Genomic DNA, 18912 nt, shown 5'->3' on the forward strand with positions numbered 1-18912 from the left:
GATCCTGAAGTAAATTCACAAAGTTGTCATAAAAAAAAAAAACGCCATTAATGAAAGAAACCCTACATTAGGCAGCTGGTTGTTTGGTCAGTACTGTGCATTCAGTTATGTTCTCATGCGGTTCCATCCGAGATGTTAGCTTCCTTGACAGGGCGAGGGGCAAAAAGGCCCTAAAGTTAGTTTACTCATCACAGAAGGCATGCCTTTGTGACTTGAAGGTCCGGATTCCGACAGGAAATTATGCCTTAACTACACACTTCTCAGTAGTTGGTATTCAGAGTTACTTTATGAAGGTGCGTAACTGGCTTTGCAGGCGTAGCTCCCTTGCACGCGCTAAATAAATGTAATTCAACCGATGAAAACTCAACAGATTTTCTTGTGGAGCTGCCATTCAATAGGGTTTTCAGTACACTTAAACCATCCCTTTAAATACGATTTACCTTTTAATTAGAATTTTGTCAACAGACTAGACTACATCGAGAGAACGGGTTCAGAAAATAGGGATACATGAAAGGAAGCTAAATATATGCATATTTGTCTCCGTTTCAACACCAACTGGTAGATTTCAAATTGTCAGATTTGATGGATTATTTCAGGGTTAGGAAAGTATGTATGAATCACGAACAGGTTTGGAGAACCTTTTGCGCACTGAAATATATTGATTAATAAAACACTGGTTTGATTCAACCTAAAATCCTTGTTCTTAACTAGCTTACCTGGTTAAATAAAATAAAAATAAATTGTCATATTCAAATTCAATCCATGAAATATTAGAAAATGGGGGAAATCGTGTACAATGGGGGTGCCCTAATTCTCACTAATCATGCTCCATGTTTAACCGTTTGGTCTGAGTGCCATAATGATTAGATGGTAGATTTATAGGACATGTCCCGACATAATTTGCTAATAAATTCATTAAAAATCCTACAATGTGATTTTCTGGATTTTTTTTCTCATTTTGTCTGTCATAGTTGAAGTGTACCTATGATGAAAATTACAGGCCTCATCTTTTTAAGTGGGAGAACTTGCACAATTTGGTGGCTGACTAAATACTTGTTTTGCCCCACTGTACATAGCTATGCCTTCAATTTGCGTTTATGAAATTTTGACAACCAAGCTATTGGTTTCTGTAGATCTGAACCTGCCGAGTTGGTGTATGCGCTATAGAATGTTCAATATTCTAGGCTTTTCTAGGTTTTATTTTACAATGTGTATCATGATAAATATTAGCCACTATAGGAAGCCATCGTCAGTAATACTCACATACATTTATAACTGTCACTTTAGTGTTCGTTTTGTTCCATCTGTCACGTCCGTGTAAATTGTTCCTGAATGTCGTTAGTGGATCATGTTAGGCTAACGGCCCGTCTGAAGTTTGCTAGAGAGCATTTGGATGATCCAGAAGAAGATTGGGAGAATGTCATATGGTCAGATGAAACCAAAATATAACTTTTTGGTAAAAACTCAACTCGTCGTGTTTGGATGACAAATAATCTGAGTTGCATCCAAAGAACACCATACCTACTGTGAAGTATGGGGGTGGAAACATGCTTTGGGGCTGTTTTTCTGCAAAGGGACCATGACGACTGATCCGTGTAAAGGAAAGAATGAATGGGGCCATGTATCGTGAGATTTTGAGTGAAAACCTCCCATCAGCAAGGGCATTGAAGATGAAACGTGGCTGGGTCTTTCAGCATGACAATGATCCCAAACACACCGCCCGGGCAACAAAGGAGTGGCTTTGTAAGAAGCATTTCAAGGTCCTGGAGTGGCCTGGACATGTACTGGCTTAAGCAGGGGGACACGTCTGGCACTGCTGGCACTGCACTGAGTCCCTTGCGGCGTAGTGTGTTACTGATGGTAGGCATTGTTACTTTGGTCCCATCTCTCTGCAGGTCATTCACTAGGTCCCCCCGTGTGGTTCTGGGATTTTTGCTCACCGTTATTGTGATCATTTTGACCACACGGGGTGAGGTCTTGCGTGGAGCCCCAGATCGAGGGAGATTATCAGTGGTCTTGTATGTCTTCCATTTCCTAATAATTGCTCCCACAGTTAATTTCTTCAAACCAAGCTGCTTAACTATTGCAGATTGTCTTCCCAGCCTGGTGCAGGTCTACAATTTAGTTTCTGGTATCCTTTGGTCTTGGCCATAGTGGAGTTTGGAGTGTGACTGTTTGAGGTTGTGGACAGGTGTCTTTTATACTGATAACAAGTTCAAACAGGTGCCATTAATACAGGTAACGAGTGGAGGACAGAGGAGCCTCTTAAAGAAGAAGTTACAGGTCTGTGAGAGCCAGAAATCTTGCTTGTTTGTAGGTGACCAAATATTTATTTTCCACAATAATTTGCAAATAAATAAATTAAAAATCCTACAATGTGATTTTCTGGATTTTGTCCCCCCCATTTTGTCTGTCGTAGTTGAAGTGTACCTATGATGAAAATTACAGGCCTCTCTATCTTTTTAAGTGGGAGAACTTTCACAATTGGTGGCTGACTAAATACTTTTTTGCCCCACTGTATATTCTATTTCACTGTGGAAATGGGGTCCCAATACATGTCATATATACAAATCTGTCGTTCTGCCCCTGAACCAGTTAACCCACTGTTCCTAGACCAGTTAACCCACTGTTCCTAGACCAGTTAACCCACTGTTCCACTGTTCCTAGACCAGTTAACCCACTGTTCCTAGACCAGTTAACCCACTGTTCCACTGTTCCTAGACCAGTTAACCCACTGTTCCTAGACCAGTTAACCCACTGTTCCTAGACCAGTTAACCCACTGTTCCTAGACCAGTTAACCCACTGTTCCTAGACCAGTTAACCCACTGTTCCTAGACCAGTTAACCCACTGTTCCTAGACCAGTTAACCCACTGTTCCTAGACCAGTTAACCCACTGTTCCACTGTTCCTAGACCAGTTAACCCACTGTTCCTAGACCAGTTAACCCACTGTTCCACTGTTCCTAGACCAGTTAACCCACTGTTCCTAGACCAGTTAACCCACTGTTCCTAGACCAGTTAACCCACTGTTCCTAGACCAGTTAACCCACTGTTCCACTGTTCCTAGACCAGTTAACCCACTGTTCCTAGACCAGTTAACCCACTGTTCCTAGACCAGTTAACCCACTGTTCCTAGACCAGTTAACCCACTGTTCCTAGACCAGTTAACCCACTGTTCCACTGTTCCTAGACCAGTTAACCCACTGTTCCTAGACCAGTTAACCCACTGTTCCTAGACCAGTTAACCCACTGTTCCACTGTTCCTAGACCAGTTAACCCACTGTTCCTAGACCAGTTAACCCACTGTTCCTAGACCAGTTAACCCACTGTTCCTAGACCAGTTAACCCACTGTTCCACTGTTCCTAGACCAGTTAACCCACTGTTCCTAGACCAGTTAACCCACTGTTCCTAGACCAGTTAACCCACTGTTCCTAGACCAGTTAACCCACTGTTCCTAGACCAGTTAACCCACTGTTCCACTGTTCCTAGACCAGTTAACCCACTGTTCCTAGACCAGTTAACCCACTGTTCCACTGTTCCTAGACCAGTTAACCCACTGTTCCTAGACCAGTTAACCCACTGTTCCTAGACCAGTTAACCCACTGTTCCTAGACCAGTTAACCCACTGTTCCACTGTTCCTAGACCAGTTAACCCACTGTTCCTAGACCAGTTAACCCACTGTTCCTAGACCAGTTAACCCACTGTTCCTAGACCAGTTAACCCACTGTTCCTAGACCAGTTAACCCACTGTTCCTAGACCATCATTGAACAAGGCAGTTGAAAATATGAATTTCTTCTTTACTGACTTGCCTTTACTGACTTGTCAAATCAATGTAAAAAAATAACCAAATGGTTTCCTCACGCAAAGGTGGTGGAATTATTCCCTTTCTCACTTTTCTCTATTCTGACCTTGAATTTGCGCACGAGAATAGCATGCTATTTTTTTTTTTTTTCCGGTGTGGAGATCTAAGAAATAAAGGTGTGTCGACAGAGACACTGTATTCTGACTTATTTTCCCTCAAACGTACCATTTACGTACATATGGGGGGTATTATTGTCAGAATTGTGGATCTATAAATAAAAACCGACAACCCATGACAGCAAATACCTCACAGCAAGGTTTATTTATACATCCAAAAACAAAAGATCACATTTTATCACACTATATACACATTCCATACAGTGTTTATACACATATTACATCATTTGTACACAAGAAAAATATACATAAAAATGTAAACCTTTGTATACAAAAAAAATTGCTTAGACAAATTATACAAGGACCGATAACAAAAGGTGACTAGATTATTATTAGCTCATCTTATCATCTTTAAAAACAGTAATACAGTACATTCAATGAGTATAGGAATTTGTCAGCCATCTCTCAGATTTCAAGCAGTTACGAGTGCCTACAGAGCCCTGCTTAGTTTGTTCTATATGGTTGGTGAGGAGTCAAACTGCAATGATTCTAATCTCATGCTTTGTGAATACAGCAGTGTCGCCTTGCTTGCGAAAATTCAAGAAAACATTCCAGCCCACCTATTTCCTAGGGGCTGTACATCTAGGAACAATGCTGTGGTCAAGCAAAAAAGAAACTGAAACTTGAAGCATCTGCTCTGGTAATGTCTGTCTCTTTGAAATAACTAGGCCTTCTCACAGTTGGAAGTGGGGCCTGCTCGGTTCTAAGCAGTGTGTGTGCAGTTAATGGCAGCTGTTCGTTTTTCGTATCATGACAAAAGGCACGATGCTTACTGGGAGTATCTGGCCTCCCACAGTGCTGTTTAGAGCAGGTCAGGGGTGTGTTCCAAATCCAAAATGAATATGGGTGCTGTTATGTGCAATATACATATATATATACATATATATACACATATATACATATATATATATACACATATATATACATATATATATACATATATACATACATACATACATACTTGCGAGAAAAAAATTATGCTATGGCTGGATTTACTGCTACCAAGAGATCTGCTAATCACAATAAAGGGAGAAATGTTGTGGCCTTTCACTCAGCTGTAAAGTTGTCTCGCCATGCAACCCCGGTCTTTCAGCAGCAACTACTTGCCAGAGTTTAATAACTATCAAAAATACTGTCTCACATTAGACATTCTTCCAGTTTGGTTAGCTAAATGACAATGTACACAAACAATCGATCATTTCACTTTGAAGAGAAACTACGAGAGTTTTGATAGCCATTAAAACAAGGGGTGTTCCACAAAAAGTTTCCATCAAGCGCATCACAAAAGACTGACTTCATTTTTCAATCCATTGCCACTCATTAACTCACAATAAAACCTAAAACTGTAGAGACCTCAACCCTATAAATATATCTAATACTTAACAATGAGTAGACTTTCCGTTTCTAAAAAATAAAAAATAAAAAATAAAATCCATGATTTACTACTGTAGAGTTTAAAACCAGACAGGGCAGAGTTGTCTGGTTAATTCCATCCTCATTCCTTAACAGTTAACATTTAGACCCATGCTTCATTAACCTTAATGCACCTGAGAATATGTATTTATTTAGTACAACAAACAGTGCTATCTATACCTCAGAAATGCTCATTGCACCAGTTTACACCAATGGTGTCACACTACCACACAAAACAGATAAGATGCTAAAACAAGGGGGCATCATTTCACATGTCCATATACCCATCCTACGTATCCATATACACTGCTAGACTAGTGAAAGATGACTTTCTGGTCCTTTACTGAGGGAGTTACAGAGTGGACAAAACATTAGGAACACCTGCTCTTTCCATGACAGACTGACCAGGTGAAAGCTATGATCCCTTAATGATGTGACTTGTTAAATCAACTTCAAATCAGTGTAGATGAAGGGGTGGAGACCGGTTACGGGATTTTTTAAGCCTCAAAACAATTGAGACATTGAATGGCACACGTACACAATCCGAGGGTGAATAGGCAAGACAAAAGATGTAAGTGTATTTGAACGGGGTTATGGTAGTAGGTACCAGGTGCACCGGTTTGAGTCAACTGAAGCACTGCTAGGTTCATGCTCAGCTTCTCATGTATCAAGAATGGTCCACCATCGAAAGGACATCAAACAAGGGCCAGCATCCCTGTGGAACGCTTGACACCTTGTAGAGTCCATGCCTGACAAATTGAGGCCATTCTGAGAGTTAAAAGAGACAGGGGGGGGGGGGGGGTGCAACTCAATATTTGGAAGGTGTCCTACTGTTTGGTATACTCAGTGTTTACCCCCCCAGGTTCCTTAAGTAGTTTCTATCTAGATGGGACCATATCCTTGAATGTCCTTTTAAAATGCCATTATATAGCAAGAGCACCATGGAGAGTTGTGGACACCCGAGCCCATGGATTTGGCCCCTTGCAATAACTACTCAGTATGACCTAAGAGAAGCATCCTGTTCAATGATCAGTTACAGTCTCTCTCTACTCAGACAGTTCAGATTTGATTTAGAACAAACGGTTTATGTCACAGAGAGTTACACAGGCCCAAACATATCTGTTCCACATCGGTTTGGATTACATAGTGAAGATACATAAAGTGGAGATTCAATTCAATACTGTGACAAGAGTGTGTGCCAATGTGTTTATTGCTTCAAGTAACACAATTTACCTTCAAGTGGCTAATAGGTCACCCATAAGGAGTCCCACAATGGTGAGGTCAATCGATCTTTTACGTTTCTGAGTGACCCAATAATAGAGCAAATATATACACAATATATTAAAATTAAAACGCTGTTTAAAAGTGGTTTGGCCAAATTCTCTGTTAAGTGATGGAGGACTAGACTACATCATGGTAAGATGGCGGAGCCATTTACTCTGTTGCTTCACAATGGGTCACCCGCATACAAGGACCTACCTTAGAATCTCTTTCAAAAAAGTGAATGGAACAGATGAACCCATGCAATGACCATAGCCAGGCAGGATACACTACCCTACGTATTTATTTGGACAGTGAGGAGAAAACGTTTAAATTTGGCTCTATACTCCAGCATTTTGGATTTGGATTCGTATGAGGCAACAGAATGTAACCTTGAATTTGAGGATACATTCACACACATCCGTTTTACCGTTTAGGAATGAAAACACGTCATGTATCTAGTGCCCCTCATAAGTATCTGGAAAAATCCCCTTGTGTATTAAAGTAGTCAAAAGGTGTAACCTAGCACGCAAGGATTACATCAACCTTGTGACTCTACAAACTTGTTGGATGCATTTAAAATTTGCGTTTCAGATTATTTTGTGCCCCATTAATATTAAAATGGTAAATAATGCAGTGTCATTTTGGAGTGACTTGTGTTTCTGAACACTTCTACATTAAATGTGGAGGCGGCAGGGTAGCCTAGTGGTAAGAGCGTTGGACTAGTAACCAAAAGGTTGCAAGTTCATATCCCCGAGCTGACAAGGTACAAATATGTTGTTCTGCCCCTGAACAGGCAGTTAACCCACTGTTCCTAGGTCATCATTGAAAGTATTTGTTCTTAACTGACTTGCCTGGTTAAATATAGGTAAAATAAAATACCATGAATAATGAGTGAGAAAGTTAGAGGCATAAATATCATACGCACACCAAAAAAAGCTAACATCCTGTAATGGAGAGGGGTTATCATGTCTTGTGGGTATGATATAAAATGCTAATGCATCCAACATGGTTATCATGTCTTGGGAGTATAAACTTTGTGCCTCGAACTTACTCACGACTCATTCATAATCATGGTAGCATCCACATTATTGTAGAAGTGTTTAGAAACATTCTGTATATTTTTATATATAAGTGACTATACAAGATTTACTTTTCATTTCTATGGGGGCACAACATAATCTGAAACATCAACAAAACAAACTAAATTGCAGCCAACAAGTTTGCAGAGTCACAAGCTTGATGTGTGCTAGGAAACTGGGACCAAATACTAAACTTGACTACTTTAATACACAAGTGAATTAATCCAAATACTTATGACACATTCAAATCGGAGTCTAGATACATAGTGCTTTTGTTTCTAATTTAATCTCAAATCCAAAATGCTGGAGTATAGAGCCAATTTAAAAGTTTTAGCTTCACAGTCCAAATAATACGCAGGGGAGTGTTGTTGATGGATGTCAGACGACGACTAAACTGGCAATATTATTTTTTTTATTTTTTTTATTGACCATTGATTGACGCTTTGTCTCCGTATTCTCTAGCACTGTTGTTTTCACTATGATGTAAATAATCCTTCAATGTTCCCCCACATCAATCCATGTATTCCTCGTGTCACTATTTCTATTGTATCTTGAACTCCGCATTGTTGGAAAAGGACTCGTAAGTAAGCATTTCACGGTTAGTCTACACCTGTTGTTTACCAAGCATGTGACAAATAACATTTGATGTTTCTACTGAACCACCTCCCTCCACACACACACACACTCTGCCCCCTGCTGGCGAAACTCTGGAGCTGCATTTACATCAAACCACTGGACCCTTTCAGGTGGCCAACTGGCTATATTACCACCAAATCATTACACGGTTAAGGAATATCTGAGGTTGTGCAAATTCCAATAGAACAGTGAAGCGTTAGGTCCGTTACCACATTGCACACTTGAAGCAGAAGGGAAATGAATGGACACTGGGTGAATACGTTTCTAGAGTCCACGGTTTGACCTACAGCCATTGTACTGTGCACGGCTTGCTCTAGTTACTGTGTGGAAAGGGGGGCGTTGCACTGTTGGCACTTGCAGCGGTGGCACTAGCTATGGAGAAGCCAGTGGGGGGCGCTGTGGAGCTGTGACTGGGCTGCACGTCCTTGGGGATGCCACTGTGGGATGCCAGTTGGTGGCCGAAGGCAGCACTGAACTGAGGGAGCTGCTGCTTGGGAAGGGTGGAAATCAAGAGGTCGTGTGGTGGCGAGCGGGCGGGGAGCGCAGTCAAGCCCGTCAAGCCGCTCTGGGGCAACGCTGAGAGGGCAGCCATGGGCTGTAGGGTCACAGAGTGGGAGGAGGGGGGAGTGGACAGAGAGGTGGATACGAGGTGGCCCTCTGGTCTGATGAGGTTGCCGAACTGTGTGGGGTCAGTGAGGGCCAGGGGGAGGTTGTTCCAGGAGGAGCGTGGGGTACTTGGTACCTCCAGCAGGAGAGGAGAGTCAGTCTGAAAGGAGGTGGCGTGGGTAGAGGACATGTGGTCGTTGTAAGGGGATGGTACATGCTCGCTGCAGTAATGGCTGCCCTGCAGAGACGATGTGGGCGCCTCCGGCTTGGCCAAGATGTGGGGCGGGTGTGTCCTGGGGACTGTGCGGGTGGAGGAGGTGAGGCTGGGTCCCGAGGGAGGAGTCTGGCCTTGGGCAGGGGGCTGCTGAGGAGACACCGAGGGGGAGAAGTGGCCACCAGCAGAGTGCAGCAGGTTGTCCTCCAGCTCCTGATTGGAGAAGTTCTCTACGGGGATGCGGCCATTGAGCAGGTCCCCCATCCCCCCCGGCTGGACCCCTGGCCCAGGGAACACTGCTGCCATGGCCCGGTGGTCCACGCCATCTGCCTGCGCCATCTCCGCCATGGAGGTCAGGCACACCAGGGAGTCTGGGTAGGAGCCCATCAGCCCAGCCTGTAGTGCACGCACCAGCTCCTCTGCCTCCTCTGTGGTGGGAAGCAGCTCCCCATTCTTACCTGAGGATATACACAATATCTCTTACCCACACCGTAGGAATCTACCAACCATCCCCCTTTCTCAGAGAGCAGGAAGAAATGTTTGAGTAAATACTTGAGCCTTCAGCTTATTCAATAATATTCCGACAAACCTGTTCAAATAAAACAATTTTTTGTAAAGATAAAAAATAGCTGATGTCACACACACAAGCTAAAATTACCCCTTTTTGGAAAGTAGAGTGGTGAAATCCATGAGAACAATAAGCAAAAAAAAAAAAAAGTACCTTCAAACAAGTCAAAGTCCTGAAGGTCATCGGGGAGCCTGGGTAACACGTCCGAGAAATCCTCCTGGTTCAGCTCGAGGTCGTTTGGAATGTCTGACATGTCATTGGTGATGTCATCGGGAAGTTCATCGGTGCTCAGTTCAGGCGTCGAGGGACTCCTGCCATCAAGGGAGAAAAAAATTCAGTACATAAGGACTGTTCATGCACAACACACACTCCTCGTGTCTGGAACACTATGTTCATAGCAGCGGAGGCTCCTCAGAGGAAGGGGAGGACCATCCTTCAAAAAATGTAAAGTTAAAATGTTCAAAAGTTATCCTTTTTAGATGAAACTATAATAAATATAATCATGTCACCAAATAATTTATTAAAACTGTTTTGCAAAGGTTTACAGTAGCCCAACACCCTCTAGGGTAGCATCATGGTGTAGCCGGAGGACAGCTAGTTTCCATGCTCCTCTGGGTACATTGACTTCAATACAAAACCTAGGAGGCTAATGGTTCTCACCCCCTTCCATAACCTTACACAGTAATTATGATAACTTCCAGCGGATGTCCTCCAGTCTATAGGAGCTCTTGCAGCATGAACTGACAAGTACACCCAATCAAAAGATCAGAGAATGAATCTAGTACTGAAAGCATAAGATACAGCTAGCTAGCACTGCAGTGTATATAATATGGTGAGTAGTTGACTCAAGAGAAAGAAAGTTTAACAGTTTTGAAAAAATGTATTTTTCAAAATGAAGGAGAAGCGAGAGAGAGCTAGCTATATTTAGTCTTTTTTTCACTTTCACCGCTAGCTAGTTTAGCCAACTCAAACACTCAGCTCAAACAGAGAGGGATGTTATGTTAGCTAGTTGGCCATGGCTATCCAACACGAACTCTTTCAAGTCAAGGTTTAATTAAATTTATTGCTACCGGGGCCTACCGATGTAATTGCTAAACTGCTCGCTGTACACTGTACTGCATGATTGTAGCGGGTTAACTAACACGTTAGTTCTAGAACTATGTTGATGGCACCGGAGGAGATGGCTGAGGTTTTACAGGCTCCTTACCAATTGTGCTATTTTGTGGGGGGGTTTTCGCTTAATTTGTAACTTATTTTGTAAATAATCTCATGACCGAAAAGAGCTTCTGGATATCAGAGCAGTGATTACGCACCTCGCACTGAACAAATTTTTCATTTCTTTAACAAGTCGGACGCAAATGATTTACTCCAGATACCTGACCAGGCCCAAATCCCTGTCATTCTAGTGAAGAGAAGACGCAGGTCCGGGTGCCTTATGAGAATTTGTTGGCGAGTGGGTTTACCCGCCTCTACCATCCGTCTTATTGGCCAATGTGCAATCATTGGAGAATAAACTGGATGAGCTCCATTCAAAACTATCCTACCAACGGGACATTAAAAACGGTATTATCTTATGTTTCACAGAGTCGTGGCTGAACAACATATACAGCTGGCTGGTTTTTCGTGCGTCGGCAAGACCGAACAGCTGCCTCTGATAAGACAAGGCGTGAAGGTCTGTGTCTATTTGTCAATAACAGCTGGTCTCAAGGTTTTGCTCGCCTGAGGTAGAGTATTTCATGATAAGCTGTAGACCACACTATTTTCCAAGAGAGTTTATCTATATTTTTCATAGCTGTCTATTTACCACCACAAACAGATGCACTAAAACAGCACTCAGTGAGCTGTATACAGCCATAAGCAAACAGGAAAATGCTCATCCAGAGGTAGCGCTCCTAGTGGCCGGGGACTTTAATGCAGGGAAACTTAAATCTGCTTACCTCATTTCTACATGTGCAACAAGAGGAGGAGAAAAAAACCTCTACACCAAAAGCCTTCAGAACAACTTTTACCCCCAAGCCATAAGACTGCTGAACATCTAATCAAATGGCCACCCAGACTATTTGCATTGACCCCCCCCCCCCCCCCCCCCTTTTTTTTTAAACATTGCTGCTACTCTGTTTATTATCTATGCATAGTCACTTTACCCTACCTACATGTACATATTACCTCAATTACCTTCACTAACCTGTACCCCCGCACATTGACTCAGTACCGGTACCCCCTGTATACAGCATCGTTATTGTTATTTTATTTAGTTATTGTATTTATTATTTCATTATTTCATTTAATTACCATTTTATTTAGTAATTATTTCCTTAACTGCATTTTTAGTTAAGGGCTTTTAAAAGTAAGCATTTCACGGTTGTACACCTGTTGTATTTGACGCATGTGACAAATAACATTTCATTTGATTTGACTATGACGTTAGCTAATATGGTGAAAACGATGTAGGCTGTGTGTAGCAGTTAATGGTATGAAGGTTTGGCTTGGAAAGTTTTTTTTTTCCACCTGGTCACAGACGGTTGTGCTCTTCAGTCCACAAGCGAAGGGAAAAGGTGAGATGAAGAGTGCGGAGAAGCGAGGAGGAAAGTGATCAAATAGTTTGTATGTGGCTGCTATGAATGTGAACTGTGTTTACAGGTGATCAGTGGTGCATTCATTCTGGCGATTCTGTTGAAAAACATTTCACAAACAGAATGGGGATAAACATACCTGAATTTGTCCAATAGAAACACATGTTTAGAATTGTTGGACTAATGACTAGACCCTAGATCAGCTAGATGCAGGCAAGAGCGTGCAAGGCGGTATTGAACGCGTGTCACTTTCACCTTGATTACTCAAATTTGTTTCTGTCCTGTGTGCACCTACGTTGTAACCTTGAATTCATAGGTTAGATTGTAGCAACCTCGTGATAGGTACAGGGGAAATTCTAGTATCATTGTAGTAGCCTAAACCTATATAGGGACTAGGGTTCCATTTCAGACCCAATGAGAGACCAGATGGTTCTGGGACAGACCTGATGTTGGCCTGGGTGGGCATGGTCAGGCTGGAGGAGGAAGGCATTCCCAGGTTCCCCTGGGGCAGCGCCGGCGGGATGGGCTTCTGGGGCCGCCACGGCCCTCTCCTCCTCTTCTTCTTGTGTTTCTTGGTGAGTGCAGGCGGTTTGGTCTTCTTACGCGGCTTTCGCTGCTGCTGCTGCTGGTGCTGCACTCTTCGGTTACCGTCTCCACGCAGGAAATTGTCCTATAGGAAAAAAACACGTGTCCGTAAGTATAGTAATACAGAGCAGATACATATGTATAACAATGGTACTCCCAATGTACTGACCATCTTTTTGGCATGCTCCTCACAGAGCGGTGTCTGATGCGTGATGTCAAACACAGGAATGGAGCACTGTTGTCCATCTGCAAATTTGGCTGTGCAACTGGAGAAGAGCTGCTGGGAGCGATTCAACAGAATGTCTGCAGAAAAAAAAACGTGAAGGAAGCACTCCAGTGGAAAAGAGGACAACTGTCATGTCTCAAAAACAGAAGCCATAGTTTGAGTCTGTTAAGTTCTATTAGGACAAGTTGTAAAGCCATATTCTGCAATAATGACAGTTTGGTCCCAACATTCCAGAGGTTGGTGAAAAGGATACGCTGGAAGCAGTGTCGGGTGAAGGGTAGAGCTCGGCTGCTACATGCCTGGCCCTTGGTGCTTCCAGTGCAGATTCCCGTCTCCTGCTGCCCTGGCGCACTGAGCAGAGAGACAGATAGGCCCACGCTTAGGACACAACCATGTCAACACTCTCTCAGCTCTTCACAACACAACTATCATTACTGACCACATTACCAGTGTGAGAGGGCTGGCCGATGTCAGTCACGTAAAAAAGGGTTTTACTAAAACAACTGGAAAGGTTTCTTCCAAATTTTTATAAATAAGAGAAAAAAAATGAAAAAAAAGGCTTAAAAAATGGCAAAGAGTTAAAATTGTAAAAACAAGGACTAAAAAGATTAAGACAAAGAATAAAATAATAATCTTCGCTGGTCTATCCCTACTTACCTCTCTTCCCCACTGGCACTCTCCCACAAACAGCTATAGCTCATCATCTCATTTAGGTGCAGGGGGCCAATAGCAAATTCAGACACTCAATTTACTAGACACTTAAATGGTTCTGGTGAAATTAGATCTCAACTGTGGCATGATATGAATAATGTAAGTTAAGCAGGAACCTCTTATACAATACACATAGAAATACATTTAAAAAACGCACAAATCCAATTTAAATAAGGAACTGTGCTCAAATGAGGATGTACTCACATCACAACCAGGAAAAGCTTTAGTATCTAAGTCATTTAAAAATTTACCATTGACATGGTATTGGAGGAGACTATTAAGGTTAGTCGGGCTCAATTTCACAAAGGGGAGTGTTGAGCAGTGTTGATTATTTAGTTTACCTTGAGGTCTGGGAGACCTTGTGCAACTTCTGAATCAACTGGCCAGCACAGTCAGGGTCTTTACTGGCGGCGTGCAGCAGGGCTTTGCGGAAGGCATAGTGGTATTTCTTCTGGCGCATGGTAGCCCTCTCCTGCCTGCACAGGTGCTTGTATTTCTCCTGGAGGTATGAGCACAGCCGAGCCAGCCGCGTTCTCCGCGAGCTGCCAGCATCTTCATCTGAGCTGGAATAAATAAATAAATAAACAAGTAAAAAACAAATCCATGTTTGATTTCATGATAGTATAACTATGTATGTAAGAAACTTACACATCCTGCAGGTGTCCTTCCTGTAGTCTCCAGGCATTGTGATAGGGTGGAACTCTCTCTGCCTCCACTTCATCATCCTCTGAACTGTCTTCAGACCAGTCCAACCCTGAAAGAAGATAACCTGTTAGTACAGCTGGTCTCAGCAGTATAATGTCAAATGATCTTTATTTATCTCGTCTTACACAGACCCAATACGACATTCAACTAATAAGCCAAATACAGTATGTCATGTGAATAGGGAGGAGAGGTACCTAGATGATGGAAGAGGTCTCCGTGCTCCTGATGTCTTTGGGTGCAGAGCTGCACCAGATGCTGTAACCTTGCCATGCAGGCAAGGGGAGGTGAGAAGGCAGCCGGACGCATGGCCACCAAATGATGCTGAGTGCTGTCCCAGCTACTGGATGGCAAGTGCGTGGCAGTGAACAGAGCTTTCCTGCCGAGGGGGGGACAGGAGGACTGCAGCGGACTGGGAGCTGTGTTGGGGGGCAGTCCGACAGGCAGAAAGGCGGGAATCTGAGGTGGAGCTAGCTTACATAATAAACCCTGCAGCTGTCCTGGGAGGACAAACGAGGGCATGGTGGAGGGCTGGGGGAGTCCTGTCTGCAGCTGTCCAGGGAGGACAAACGAAGGTATAGTGGAGGGCTGGAGGAGTCCTGTCTGCAGCTGTCCAGGGAGGACAAACGAAGGTATAGTGGAGGGCTGGAGGAGTCCTGTCTGCTGCTGACAGGGAAGATGAGGATGGAGGGGTGAAGAGCGGTGCACACAGGTAAGAGGAGAGGGGCTAAAGTGCTCCGGAGGTGGTTGGAGGAGGGCATTGTCGTGATGGGGGAGCTGGAGTTTCTGGCTGAGCACCAGTCGACTGTGTAGTTTCTTCCTGACGGTGGAGCCCTTCTGAGGAGGGCCCTCTTCCCCATCAGTGTCCTCCTCGTAGAAGGCAAAAGGGTCCAGGAGCTCCCCATCTGGGAGGGGTAGCAGACGGATGCAGGGTGGAGAGGGTGGCAGCTCGTCCAGGCCATTGGAGGCCTTCAGAGCTAGCGAGGGCACAGTTATGTTAAGAGCCACTGACTCCAGGTGAGGTGTTGAGCGCATCTCCTCCAATGCATTGTGTTTCTTCCTCCGCTCCTTCTTGGGGATAAAGCCAAGGACTTGGAGGTGGCTGTTACAGTATCTGTGGAACAAACACACCTTTAACATGCTGTTTCACAACTATGACAGATACATCAATCACAAAGACCTGACGTCTTCTGTGGCGAGGACAGCTTCTACTGGAACGCCACACCCACCTGCGGTCCTCAGACTTGGGGATGGGGTTGGTGCATCGTTGGCTGTTGTACTTGGCCACATATTCACATTGCTTGAAGGGAGCGGTCTTATCCTCCAGGACATGACGGATACAGAAGGCATAGCCATTGAGTCTGCGCTGCTTGCAGAGCTTTGGGCTGTATGAGCACAATGGCTTATTGTCCACCTCCGAGAAGTGGATGTGTTTGCCCTCATACATCACGTGACTCTGGTCCTTGAGAACATCAGCTGATGGGAGAGGGAGAAAGCAAGGAAAACCATGAGTCTTACATTATGCACAGTAATTACTGAGACTGCCCTGAATATGCAAACAAGACAAAAACAGACCAAGGGTACAGATTGTAATAAGCATTTACAGCTCCTCTGACTCTATAGTTTGACTGTTGCTAGCAAGAACTTAACATGCACAATTCAGGCAACTAATTAAGAATGTGGTAAAGAAAATAGTCTACTAGTGTAAAAAAAAAAGTTTCAAACAAACATGCATACATGACTAAAACATTAGGAAGATGTTCTAACAAATCAAGGGTGAAATTGGAAATGTCAAGATACACTGTGGCATATGACTTCATCTTAAATGTGTTTTTGATCCAATGATGTAAGGGCTATTTCTGGCTTAGCACCCTCAGGTTTAGAATTTAGACTGTACGCTTTCCCAAACATGTGGCTACTGTCAATTCAAGCGCCCGGGATGCAGCGTCAGACTGAGGTTTTCTGTTACATGCAAATGCAGGATATGGACACGGACTGTACAGTACTGTCACAATGTAATTTGCCAAACGGAGGGTAATACAGTAGTGTGTCCACGTAACATTGAATTAAATGTGTCTCTCGTAAAAACAGCTATTAGCTAGCGCTATAGCTAACGTTATGATTACATCTGGAGGAATTGCATAGCTAACTAGCTAAACTAAATGCATGAAAACGTGCAGACTTGAGCAAATTTACATCACGAGTTAGCTGTGCAAGTGAGTATTTGTTTAGCAAATAATTAGCTAACTACACAGAACAATGAACTTTGCATAACTAGGTACCTACTAGTTATCAAAACAAATAGGTTATTTTCCTACTTACTACCTAACGTTAGCTAGCATAGATAACCTAGTTAGGTAAAGTTAACAAACCCGAGCTAGTTAACGTTAGCTACCTAGATTTTGTGTGGTTGTTCCCTTGCTAACTAAATAGCTACATTCTGGCAAATTTGCAATAATCCGAAAACAGAGAATAGGCATTGGACAACAAGTAGATATGTGGTTAACGTATACATTAACATCATACAATAAAACGACCTTATAAAAATTGCAATTTTAGCCTGCTACGGTCTAGTGATAGGTAGCTAACTAGTTAGCACATTAGCTAGCTACGCTAAAAACACAAGTAGCGGTAGCCAGGAAACGGAAACATCAAGGCATAGAAGATTTCTATGAAATATGATGGGGAATTTACAATATTTTTTTTGTGTATTTGGAAATAGTTTAAAATATAAAAAGTACTTAAGATTAGGATTTCACGACAATCAACCCGCCTAATTTGTGGCAAATAGGAAAACAAAGGGATAGGCACAGAGGCTCTTTCAAAAAGGCCTTAAACTAAATATTGCCCGCAAGTCATCCGGTCATTTTCTGTTTAAGAAAATGAATACATTTAGGTGAATAACGAAACGTTGTGAATATATGTATATAATAAAACAACTCCGTAACTATCATAATCATATGTTGTGTGATACAGATAACGATCAAAAGTTAAACATTTAACATGAAACGATAAGGCCTATCAGACCTAGTAACCCTAGGGCCTCGAGTAGCAAAGTCGTCCCGACTAGTCCTGCGCCATAAGCGGCCTCTCCAAAAATTGAAGTCGAGGCTTCACTTACCTTCAATTTGTATAGGCTGTGTAAGGTATTCGCTCCTGATAGAGTAGAAGTGCCTATTACAACCAGCTCGCCTATTTGTGCATCGATATTCGATATTTTAGGTAACTAATAATGCTCCTATCTGAATGCAATATCATTGAAAATACTGATGCATGTAAATGTAGATTATCCACAGCAAACATTAGCAGGTGGGAGCTGCTGAGGATTTTAGATTAGTCCACAGCAGACTCCTCACAGCACCACTACAGGCACTGCGGGGACATGACAACAGTCCACAGTCCAACAACAACCTCTCTACCATATTGGAAATTCAACTTTGTATAAGCTACAGCAGGGAAGAAATACAATGTTATGTCTTGTCGACTGCATGCATGGCAATGCTGATTGATGGGTAGAGTAGCTATAGTTATGTACTTTTAAATAAGTTAAATGTCCCTGCTTATATCAACATGGTTTAGAAACTCTTATATAACACATGTCAAATTCCTATCTGGCAACGGGCTTATGTCACATTCTTTATGAATGGTTCTCTACTCTCGCTGCAACACTGTTGCTCAATGCTGATGCAGCATGTGACCATCTCCTACTAAACACTTGGAACGCTAAAACATTATAGGAACACAGTTTAAGGCCCTATACTCCTAAGGCCCTACATCCCACATTTGTCGTATTCTTTCCCCAAGGAGAGTATTTAAAAGTGATTGTTTTTTACTTTCTTGCCTTAATGATTTGAAAGGCACATGTTACCAGCTCAATTTGACCATACTACATGCATTTGTGGGTGAGTGACTATAAACACGTATTTAATGAAGGCATTGCAATTTAGTAAATTTGATCCTATTTCAACAGTGTAATACAGATATGTGTAATCACTGGTATAAACTGTGCTATAATAATAGTGGCACATAAGATATTCCACTGTGATAGATTGTGCTGACCAATGTCTCTATACAGGCTTTATCTAAAGATTAAGAACATGTTGTGATTTACCATTTATTACTACTGAAGAAAAATAGATTTCTTAAATAGTTTCTTGTGTACATTATCTACAAAGCAGCATATTCTCAATAGTTATTGGAGGAATAGGAATAGGCATCTATAAGAATGACTTTACTGCATAATAAATATGTGTCTACGGATGTTTAACAGCTATTTTTTATAAGTGAGGATTGGATAGGTACTGTATCTATCGCATTGACTTTACAGAATACATTCAAGTAATTGTCCAGTGAAA

At 42.6% G+C, this 18912-nt stretch overlaps 1 protein-coding gene across 1 annotated transcript; it reads right to left on the reverse strand.

The window, feature by feature from the left end:
- Window positions 1-4097: 4097 nt before the first annotated feature.
- On the reverse strand, window positions 4098-17986 carry LOC109871084 (INO80 complex subunit D-like). The gene is made up of 10 exons (XM_020461912.2): window positions 17679-17986; window positions 15787-16033; window positions 14755-15671; window positions 14504-14609; window positions 14197-14418; window positions 13398-13495; window positions 13088-13221; window positions 12777-13003; window positions 9914-10071; window positions 4098-9650 (listed from the first exon to the last, which is right to left on the reverse strand). The coding sequence occupies exons 2-10, from the start codon at window positions 16002-16004 to the stop codon at window positions 8686-8688; spliced, it is 3045 nt and encodes a 1014-aa protein (XP_020317501.1). The 5' UTR covers window positions 16005-16033; window positions 17679-17986; the 3' UTR covers window positions 4098-8685.
- Window positions 17987-18912: the final 926 nt, after the last annotated feature.

The sequence above is a fragment of the Oncorhynchus kisutch genome, linkage group LG26, assembly GCF_002021735.2.
Source record: "Oncorhynchus kisutch isolate 150728-3 linkage group LG26, Okis_V2, whole genome shotgun sequence".
Classification (NCBI taxonomy): Eukaryota; Metazoa; Chordata; class Actinopteri; order Salmoniformes; family Salmonidae; genus Oncorhynchus; species Oncorhynchus kisutch.